Raw genomic sequence first — 11392 nt, 5'->3', positions numbered from 1 at the left:
CCAGGTGGGGTAAATTAAGTTTGCTGACGGAGTGCTTGGTTTCATGTACTTGTAACATACAAAAATCACACTCACACTCAGAGCTCCCCATTACAGCATTAATGGGATCATAAAGTTTTGATTGTTCTGATTGTACAATTTTCATTGGAAATGTGATGTCTCATGCCAGTTATATACACAAACTGCTGATCAATTGAAGAAAAAAATCAACATTTACATTTACTTCAATTGCATTTAGCATATTCTCTTATCCATAGCATTTTATTCAAGTTGGTAGTCATTCAGAACATCCATAGCTACTATCAACAGCTGCACACAGGCTTGTTGCAACCAGGTAAGCAAACCAATCAAATATCTAGAGTCATAACTACTTCATAGCCATAACCAATGCAACAACAAACTGCGTGAGCACCCCTTTAAATTCTGTGGTGGTCAACATCACAGGAAAAATACACAAACATACGGGACATTCCAGGATTTTGGTACATTTCAGGGGTGGTCACTTCTGAAAATTTGATCTTCAATTTGAACATTTTTAGTCATATATTTTTTAAATACAGGTAATAGACTTTCAAAAAGATTAATTCATCAAGCTCAGGTATCAGAGCAGTTTTTTAATTAGATTATGCAATATATTTGGTAATTTACAGTAACAGGGTTGCGAGTAACAGGGTTGCAAATCTAAGCTAAGTTGTGGTTTACCCCAGGAACAGATGCTAACTGTGAAATTTAGCTATGTATACAAGATCAAGGACAAACATGGTTATATAAGTATATAAAGTAAATTTTGACTCAATATTAGTCTTACATTATGAGTAACAGGGTTGCGCTCACTGAGTGACACACACAACTTGGACAAACATATTTGGGAAAAAAACTTGAAAATTGTTAGAGCACTTACTCTTGGTCTTGCCATGTGGGCAGAAAATGTCCTTGTGATGTAACTTCCTTTGTGCCAGTAGACAAATATTTTTAACTCTTTCTCTGCCAGGTAAAATTCCTTATGGTAACAGGGTTCAGCGCATGTTGTGGGACACAACTTAATAGCATAAAAACTGTAACATGCAGTACAATGTAGACCAAAGAAGTTGTTTTCATAAGTAAAGGAGATGCATATCAACAATATACAAGAGGAAGTCATTTATTTAGAGCTTATTTTAATTGTTAAATTTGCCAAAGGAGCTGGTCACCCAATGTGTGGGACAAGAGAAAACGGCCATTTTTTGAGGTGCTTATTTATTTATTAAGGAGTTTATTTTTCCACCATATTTTACAGTTTGTCTTATAACAAGTAATTTTTTTTTACAAAAAAATAGTCATTTAGATATTTTGGATATATGCACATTTGAAATTTAAGTGGTGGGACAGGAAATGTACCAAAATCCTGGAATGTCCCTCACACATTCTTCCATGTCTCACAGCTTCTCCTAACTTATAGTTGAGTTTTGGCACAAGGCTGGTTCTTTTTCTTCTTCTATTGTTTAATAGGTGATTATAGTCTGACTCAGCTTGGTGTAATTGATCCAAAAGTCTATAGTGTTTTCACACTTCCAAAAAACAATCTGTGATTTAGTTGCTCCAGACAGAGACCACCTCTGTCCTTTATTCTGGACTGTGGTTTGTGTCAACTTTCATACATGCATACATTTGGTTTGAACCAAACAGAAAAGTCTGTTTTATTTATAATTATTTATATATTTTACAGAGAATGGGGGTGTGTGTCAATTGATTAATGATTGATCTAAAACAGTGGTCACCAACCAACCCTGCTGCCCTTCCCAATTCCAAATAATACACCCAGTTCAACTCAACTCAACTTCAGCTCAAGCTCAAACTCAAGCGCATCTGGAGGCATTAATTAGAGCAATATATTCATAATGATTTCTAGTCATGCGTTCTGTTTTTCTTTTCCTTTATCTCCCATCTGTCCATTCTTTGTTCTGATCAGAGACTGTAAAAAAGAAGGACGCCGTGTCGCTGTTCCCATTCATTCAATGAATATGAAGCCAAAATCTTCCTCCATGTTGGTGATCCTGAAACCCGAGTCTGCGCAGTGGAGACCAGAGGAGGGAGAATGACTGTGGAGAGACAGCCTACTCATTTAAATAACCCCGCCCCTGAGAGCTGCCTCTACAGAGCTATACACACAGTCTATGATCCCACCCATACATTCATTGGTCCCATCCGGCTAGGTGTAGCCCAGCCCTTATACAATAACCACACCTTTTTAAATAGAGCTGAATAAGAGCTAAATTTGACAATATAAGCAGAGGTTACACTAGCTGTTGCATTTAAATAAAGGAGGTAGAATTACAGTATATTGGGGGGAAAAATGTGATTGAAAGTTGTCTGTTTTGCCATTGAAACCTATGGGAATGGGTGGGGTTACACAGCTTTCTGCAACCGAACAACAGGGGGCGCACGACCTGTGGTAGCTTCACTTTTGAGAGACTCTCGATGCTCTGTCCAGCTATACACAGTCTATGCTTCTTCTCTACTCTTCTCAGAAGAGTTTGCCTCCAATGTCAGTGACAAAGACATCATCATCATCATCCAGATCAAATGCATCGCTGAGATTACACTCCTCCTTTGGCTTCTTTGTTCTTCTGTCTCTGGTTTCAGCATCCCCCCATCTCTTCATTTCCGTCACTTCCTTCGAATCCTGCACGTCCGTCAAGCGACTTGTTCTGCTGTCAGCAATCAGCTCTTCGATCTTCTCCAGGAGCTCCGTGACCTGAGTGCAGCTCCTCTGGTTCTTGTTGTTGAGGACGTGGTACCTGTTTCCGCACTTCTCAAGGAGCCACTTCAGAGCCTCGCCTTCACTCTCAATGTTCAGCTCCAGGCTTCTGTCGCCCAACCAGTCTCCACAAGTGAACAGCACCATGGTCTGGTCCCAGACTCGTGGGCCAAAAAGCTTCAGATGGTCCTCCACACTTCTTCGTTCCTCCTCCTGGAAAGATGCGTCCAATCGCAGGACCAGAAGGAACGCGATTGGACCCGAGGAGGTCAGCTGCACGCTCTGGGCGATCTCCTGTTTGTTCGGTTGCGGGGTGTGTTCAGCTGCCAAGCGCTTCCACCATCCTGGCGTGTCCACCACAGTCAGCAGTCGTCCTGCTACCTCTCCTTGTCTCTTCACACACTGGGAGGTTCTTTTCCATCCAAACTCCGCTGTGCCCAGGATGGTGTTTCCTGTCGATGTTTTTCCAGCTTCGCCATAACCCAGCAGTACAAGCCCAAGCTCGGAGAGATGCTGTTCAGCACCTATCAAAAGAGATATCACTGAAACAGTAAATTCATAGAAGATTGAGAGGAAAACAAATCATCTTGTTTGTTTATTATGTTGTCAGGTTGTGTTGTGTTCTGTAGCACAGCATGCTACATCCCTCAGCCTGGCTGGTTTGACAGAATGTATGATTTTCTATAATTTCCATTTCACCATGTTTCCATTCACCATAATTGTCATGTTCACCCACAACAATACCCAGCATGTGTTACACAATCATACAGCTACATATGGTAAATACATTCACAGCTATAAATGGAATCCCTGTGGTGTAGCCACTAATCTGTAAGTGAATAAATACAATAAACTAAGCAACACTACTGCATAACACATTACATTAATTAACAGTACTTATGGCAGTATGTCTCAACTAATTGTTCATTGACTCTAGTAAAGACATTACTGATCATTATGCCACAGTAAGTTCCGACCCTGCAATGTGATTAGCTGAGAGGTGTTCTATGAGTGCCGTTAGCAGCCGGTAATGCACTGTAACCGAAGCTCTCCGTGTATTACTCCACCACATACAGATAACCTAGCAACGATGCAGCGCTTACAAACCAAACAGAGAAGCAATGGAACTATTTTAACGTGCGAGTGTTTATAACCCAATCAATTTTGGTGTATTTTCTTGTCCTTTAACTCAAAATTTATTGCTGATTGTGTCTTTAAGACATTATTAAACAAATAATTAATGCTTGAAAAATAATGATAATAAATAAATAAATAATAAGAAATTCAGACATTAGTTTAAAATGTAGTAATTAAGCAATATATAATAATACACAAGAGGGAGTGCTATGACATGTATAGCACGATCTATGACCGCAGCACAGCAGTGCCACTGTTAGATGTTACAGCACAAACATTAACATTTATTAAAAGATTTTGAGTTAACTCAAAATCTTTTAATAAATGTTAATGTTTGTACTGGCACATACTCACAGCCGAGTATCTGGTTCTGTCTGTCTATAAAAAGCGTTTTTCTTGCTTGTGTCTTGTTTATTCTGTGTTTGACCATTTTTTTGTTTTTCAACTTTAATTTTGCCATGTCCTTCTACACTCCCTTACCTTGTTATTGACCTGGACTGTCTCACCATTTTTGGTGTGTTCTCTGCCTTTTGCGTTTGTTTTCTGGTTGTGACCTTTGGATTACCTTTATCCACTCTTGTCTGACCCCAGCCAGGCCCCAACAAAACTCTTGTTCTCATGTTGAACAATGTCAACTACACACTCGTTACCTACACTAACGAAGCAATAGAACACACCTAAGTAATCATAAACACATGTAAAGCCTGTCCCAAATATTATGGAGGGCGCCTAAAGTTTGTACTGTAAGTAATATCGTTTTTCTACATTAATTTAAAGCCCTGTCTAGACGGGATTAGTTTCTCAGGGGGTCCTGGGGTAATTTTCTCTTTTATGGGGGGTCCTCTGGTATTTAATTCCCGTCCAGATTGACCATAGATGTCCTCTGAGAAAATTACAGGCAGAATTATCTACTGTTTTTTGCTGAACTCCGTGGTCCTCCGATAATTTTAGTCCTGTCCGGATCCACATATCTGAGTTTCATCTCCTCACATTTAATAAAATAGCTATTTATCCACTGCCATGCACTGCAATTACACGTTGGAGATCCATGTAAACACAACAGCGAGTGAAAATGGAGGAGCTACTGAACGTGATGTCTTGTGACTGAGAAAGCCTAAACACTCACTTGTCCTTCTGTTTTATTTATTTCATTTATTAATGCAGGAGTTTTATCATTGAGTAGAAGTGCGAAATATTTTTCGCAGACATCCCCCTGAGAAACTAATCCCATCCAGATAGGGCTTTGGATTTACCTCTTTTTGAGCTCATAATCCCCAGTCGTTTCTTCATCTTCCTCCTCATCTTGGCCTTTTTCTCCACCAGCTTCCATTTTCGCATCATGTCTTTAGAAGTTCTTTGGTCTATTTCGTAATGAAAGCCCCCATTTTCTGCTACCATCTCCTCCACCTTCTCCAAAAGCTGTGTGACCTGAGTGGCATCAACCAAATTGTTGTTGTTGAGAACGTGATACCGGTTCCTGCATTTAGCAACAAGCAGCTGCAGGTCTTTCCCCTCACTCTCAATATGCTGCTCAATAGTTACGTCCCCCAGCAAGTCGCCATGGGTGAAGAGAAGAACAGTGTGCTTCCACACTCCCTCGCCCAGCAGATCCATGTGCTCCTCCACCGATTTCCTCTCCTCCTCTGTGAATGCTATATCAGAGCGTAAAGCCAGAAGTACGGCATGTGGTCCCGGGGGACACAGAGTCACGCTGAGCAATATCTCTTGTTTATCCAGCTCTGGAGTGTCTCTTGCTGGAACGGTCCTCCACCAGCCTGGTGTGTCCATCACAGTGATCAGCTTCCCTGCCATCTCGTCCTGAATCTTCACACACTGAGCGGTTCTCCTGAAGCCACAGATCTCTCTTCCAAATATAGTGTTGATAGCTGAACTCTTTCCAGACCTCCGGGAGCCCAACAGCAGCAGCCGTACGCTGGACATGGAGCAGCTGTGGCCTGAAAAACAAACAACATACAACCTTTACTGCTATATAAAAGCTTTAGATAATTAACTAATATAGGTTTTTTATTAGATAATGATGTATCACTTTATTTTGGATGGTACATTACAAATGATGCCTGTACAAATGTTACCCTGACATTCAACTAACATTCAACAGAATGTCTATTAAAAGCAACTGACTTCTGAGTTGAATGTAAATGATTTTCTGTCAAATCTAACCCTACCCCTAAACCTAACCCTAAACCTAACCTTAACCATTAATTAATCCTAAAACCAAATCCTAAAAGTTACATTAAATTTAAGTTTAAATCTTACCCTAAACCTAACTATTAATCAACCCTAAAACCAAATATTAATGATAACCTTAACCATAACTTTAAATCTTACCCTAAAATTAACCTCAATCATTAATCAACCCTAAAACCAAATACTAATAATAACCTTAAAGTTAAGTTTAAATATTACCCTAAACCTAACCCTAAACTTTACCCTTGTGTGGTGTTCATATTTTTGTTACTTGTATTTAATTCAGCAAAATTAAGCAATTTTACATTAAAATGCTTTACACATGCTTGCTTCACCTAAATTGCAAGCAATATAAACAGCTTACATGGTTAATATTTGCCCTTTACCTTTCTTATGTTACATTTCTTTCAAAAAGTGCTACTCTTTTTTTATTAGTTTTTAATAAAATGTAAAAGAAAATGAATTTAACTCAAGATATGAGTAAAAAATTTGTTTAGTTTCAAATTTACAAATGAAGCAAAGTTTATTAGCCCTTGGCCAAACATACTGTATGTAATATAAATGTGTAGGAGGGGTGTACAGTGTGTGTTTATCGAAAATGTGTTTTGATATGTGTTTTTCACAAAAAATGAGCCAATGCCAATGAGTTTGAGTTAGAAAAAATATTTTTTTTAGTATCATTTGATGAAAAATGAAAACGGGTCCCACAGACCCGAACACCACATAAGGGTTAACCTCAACCATTAATTAACCATATAACCAAATTCTAAAAACAACCTTAAATTTAACTTTAAGTCTTACCCTAAAACCTAAATGTGTTGGTTAATGTTGGATATACAGGGGTTGGACAATGAAACTGAAAAACCTGTCATTTTAATGTGGGAGGTTTCATGGGTAAATTGGAGCAGCCTGGTGGCCAATCTTCATTAATTACACATTATTGCACCAGTAAGAGCAGAGTGTGAAGGTTCAATTAGCAGGGTAGGAGCACAGTTTTACTCAAAATATTGCAATACACACAACATTATGGGTGACATACCAGAGTTCAAAAGAGGACAAATTGTTGGGGCACGTCTTGCTGGAGCATCTGTGACCAAGACAGCAAGTCTTTGTGATTCATCAAGAGCCACGGTATCCAGGGTAATGTCAGCATACCACCAAGAAGAACCAACCACATCCAACAGGATTAACTGTGGACGCTGTAAGAGGAAGCTGTCTGAAAGGGATGTTCGGGTGCTAACCCAGATTGTATCCAAAAAACATAAAACCACAGCTGAATTCAATGTGCACCTCAACTCTCCTGTTTCCACCAGAACTAAATTATTGTGGTCTTTCAGTTTCATTGTCCAAACCCCTGTATAACAGTTTATAATAATCAGAATCAGTTTATTTATTGGCAAACTTTTAAAATCCTGATAAAACCTTACCTTCATGAATTCCTCTTTGTTCCTCCACCATCATCCTCCTCTTGTTCGCTCTCTCCTCCGCCACCTTCCTCACCTCTTTCACTTCATGAAGGCGCTTTCTGCCCATTTCAAAATGGCACCCACCGTTCACAGCCACCACCTCCTCAATCTTCTCGATCAGCTCTTTGACCTGGGAGCTGCTGTAGCTCTCGATGTCCAGAACATGATACCTGCTCCCACATTTACCCACAAGCCACTGCAGCGCAGCCTCGCCCTCACCTCCGGCGTACTGCTCCACCACCTGATCCTGTAGATGATCGCCGTAGGTGAAGATGACTATGGTGTGCCTCCAGACGTTCTCCCCAAGCAGCTCCAGGTGTTCCTGGGCTGATCTTCTGTTTCTGTCTCTGTATAAAGTGTCCACACGTACGACTAAAAGCAGAACATGAGGTCCAGGAGAACAGTGAGCAGCGCTGAGCACCAGCTCCTGTTTCTGATACTCTGGAGTCTCATTAGTGCTGTAGTTCTTCCACCAGCCTGGCGTGTCTACCACAGTGACCAGCCGCCCGGCCGCGACTCCGCGGATCCTCGCGCACTGAGCCGTCCTCCTGGGGGACATTGTCGTCGGTCTAGACAGGATCATGTTTGCTACAGAGGTTTTACCAGCTCCTCTGTTCCCCACCACCACAATCCTGAACTCAGAGATGAACTGCAGACCTGCTAAAACAACATTCTAAATTACTGTCTGCTGAAAAAAAGGAGCTGCCACGGTTCAAAACAGAACACTTCACCCCATGTCTTCTTACACTTCTGCAGACTTTTACTCTGAAAAAGCTTTAATCGCAGTAATAAAATCCAACTCACAGCCCAATTCTTTAGTCATTCCAACAAAGACTTTGAAAAATGGTCATTTTAGTCCAGAACATGGAGGATATTTAGATTTCAGAGGCGAGGATTAACTGCTTGAACAGTGCAATGATATCTAACCTACACCTCAAAGCAATATGAAGTTCAAAATTCATATAAAACTACAGCCTACAGGCTTTTAAATACAAAGTTGTTATAGACAGAAATTTCACAGACATACGTTTACAAAAAAATAAACATTTGATAAACTCATAAAACGTAAACTCCACTCCAAAGTCCAAAGTCCACTGTGTTTTCTTCTAGTTTTCTATTGTTACTTTTAAGTCCACTGTTCTTCTTCCACTTCCCTATTGTTACTTTTAAGTCCATGGTTCTTCTTTTAGTTTTCTATTGTTACTTTTCAGTCCACGGTTCTGTTTCAAGTTTTCTATTGTTATGTTTTTAGTATACTGTTCTTCTTCTACTGATCTATTGTTACTATTAAGTCCACTGGTGTCTTTGTGGTTTAACTGGTTGTACAGCATGTAGCATGAAATTATCACCTTGTTTCTCTCTGACTCACCAATTTTACACTTGTTTTTCACTTACATAAAATTATACTTCATTTCTAAATGACAAATAAACAGATTTAAAAAAATATTTTTGACATTAAGTTCCCATGGTAAAGTTCAAATAAAATAAAATAGTCCAAATAAATAAAAAAACACTAGATGCTTAATTAATCAGCATTCATTTTTAACATATTATGTTTTCTGCGATTAATGAATTGTGTTAAAGTTATAGCTCTACTAAAAAATAGTAAAATACCGTGCATCACTATAAACAACGTAAAACAATAAGTATTTTTGTAATATCCAATCTGTTAAACACTGTATTGTTGGACAGGTAAAGGCTCCTGAGTGAAACCTGTTTCAGGAATTCACCTCATCATCAGGGGGTCATGTGCTGTGTTCAAATCCCTGTAAATAATAACTAAAAATGCTCTCCTTATCTGAGATTCCAGAACTGTAAATATGTGTCGGCTCCACACAGATTATCCCTCATATTATGTTTACAAATCAGTGAGATTACTGCTGGAGATGTTTAAGATAAATCACCTCAAATCAATCAAAGAACAAATAGGACTGTCATAGTTTTATCGTTTTTAGACGTAATTGTACAAATCTCAAGTTTAAAAGTGTATCTGTCATGTACACAGTGGATCACTATACAATATGTTTGAGTAAAATGAACATTGTTGTTTTATTCTATAAACTACGGACAACATTTCTCCCAAATTCAAAATAAAAATATTGTAATTTAGAGCATTTATTTAAAATGAGAAATGGCTGAAATGACAAAAAAGCTGCAGAGCTTTTAGACCTCAAATAATGCAAAGAAAACAAGTACATATTTATAAAGTTTTAAGAGTTCAGAAATAATTTGTGGAATAATCCTGTTTATTAATCACAGTTTTCATGCATCTTGGCATGTTCCCCTCCACCAGTCTTACATGCTGCTTTTGGATAACTTTATGCCTTTACTCCTGGTGCAAAACTTCAAGCAGTTCAGCTTGGTTTGATGGCTTGTGATCATCCATCTCCCTCTTGATTATTTTCCAGAGCTTTTCAATTTGGTAAAATCAAAGAAACTCATCATTTTTAAGTGGTCTCTTATTTTTTACCCAGAGCTGCATATAATAATAAAAATAGGCTGTTTTTATTATTATTTGAAACATAAAAGAGGCATTAGTTTTAAGAACAAAATATATTTTATAGCATTTTGTTTTTTTATTTGGAATGTGTATGTAGGATTAATATATCACATTTACTATTATCTTATTTTGGCATTATTTTGTCACAGTTTATGTTACACGTCAGAAATTAACATTTTAGTACTAATCACAGTAAGAATCGTGTTTATGTAAAAGAAAAAGGCAAATAATGTGTCTATACTCACCATGCTGTACCATAACTTGCATTTTATGTCTATTTTACTCAATTTTCCCATACAAGCCAAATATTGTGATTATAAAGATTATATTTATACTATGGTCTTGGTTTTCTCTAGGCTGCTTTTGACCTCAGTCTCGACTTGGACTCAACTAACTACATCATTTTGATCTTTTTATTTGTAGCTATTTTTTTTTTGTTTTGCAAAACATATACACACATAAGAAAGAAAGAAAAAAACTCATAAAGTCTTGCATTTAAACAAATCAATATACAGAACAAAAAGGTATAGGCTGAAGCGTAAGCTTAATTTTAACTTAGTCTTGTTGTGTATGATCAGTCCATATTTCAGTCTGGACTAAAACACTGATTTAAAGTGTAACCTTATACATAATTAGACTGCTAAAAGCAAAATATAGCATTTGGAACCAATTTTGTCTGCAAAAAAATCTTAAAAAAAAAAATAATAATAATAATAATAAAAGGGTATTTGAACTTACCATAGGGAGAACTTGAACCACATGTAGCCATGGCTGCTCTCTGATCAGGTATCTTTAATTATCTCACAAATCTGCACAAGATGAATATTATAAATAGAGATAAAAACAGCTGTGTTTATTTTAACATAGGAGGCTGTACATAATGGATAGGTAAGAAAAAAGCTTGTTACCTGTGTTTGTCGCTGCTCTACACTGTATGTAGGTGTGAAGTGAAGCTCACAGTGCTTCAGCACAGACTGGTTAGACGACATGTGACTGTGTGTTTATGCTGGACTCATTTGACCATTGCCAAGGTCAGTACAGGTCAGACTTGTTTATAGCTGTAACAAAGTGCCTCAGCCATTACAATACAAACTGTGATTATTACTGCTCTGTTTGTTGACATGTAGGCATTCAGGTGTAAGTATGAGGTTTGTTTTTCATTCAAATTTGCATATTTTATTTATTTTTTATTTTCCCCTTGAGGTTCACTTATGACATTGGTGTAGTTCTATAACAAAAACAAATTAGAAAAAGATGTAATTTTTGTCTAATTAACCCTCTGGGGTCCAAAGAATTGCCAGTGCATTAACTTTGCTTCAAATGTTTCCCGCTGTTTCTTTTAAT

The 11392-nt window shown here is 38.0% G+C and overlaps 1 protein-coding gene across 2 annotated transcripts; it reads right to left on the bottom strand.

Moving 5' to 3' along the window:
• Positions 1 to 809: 809 nt before the first annotated feature.
• On the bottom strand, positions 810 to 11026 carry LOC103044191 (GTPase IMAP family member 8). Of its 2 annotated transcripts, none has more exons than XM_022679472.2 (5): positions 10957 to 11026; positions 10787 to 10857; positions 7510 to 8208; positions 5128 to 5829; positions 810 to 3261 (listed from the first exon to the last, which is right to left on the bottom strand). In XM_022679472.2, the coding sequence occupies exons 2-5, from the start codon at positions 10815 to 10817 to the stop codon at positions 2504 to 2506; spliced, it is 2190 nt and encodes a 729-aa protein (XP_022535193.2). In that variant the 5' UTR covers positions 10818 to 10857; positions 10957 to 11026; the 3' UTR covers positions 810 to 2503. The 2 variants fall into 2 exon arrangements, with proteins under 2 accessions (XP_022535193.2, XP_022535201.2); XM_022679480.2 differs by having other exon boundaries at positions 7510 to 8205.
• Between the last annotated feature and the right edge of the window lie 366 nt (positions 11027 to 11392).

This window comes from Astyanax mexicanus, chromosome 1 (assembly GCF_023375975.1).
Source record: "Astyanax mexicanus isolate ESR-SI-001 chromosome 1, AstMex3_surface, whole genome shotgun sequence".
In the NCBI taxonomy this organism is placed as follows: Eukaryota; Metazoa; Chordata; class Actinopteri; order Characiformes; family Acestrorhamphidae; genus Astyanax; species Astyanax mexicanus.
Note: the sequence above shows the minus strand (reverse complement) of the source record. Positions and strands in the feature narration are given on the sequence as shown.

Excerpts from the sequence above, each read along its gene's own strand:
- LOC103044191 (XM_022679472.2), bottom strand. The coding sequence starts at position 10,817 with ATGGCTACATGTGGTTCAAGTTCTCCCTATG. Across the intron at positions 8,209-10,786 it reads TGGTTCAAGTTCTCCCTATG|CAGGTCTGCAGTTCATCTCT; the intron begins GTAAGTTCAAAT and ends ATGTTGTTTTAG. Across the intron at positions 5,830-7,509 it reads ACAAAGAGGAATTCATGAAG|GCCACAGCTGCTCCATGTCC; the intron begins GTAAGGTTTTAT and ends TTTGTTTTTCAG.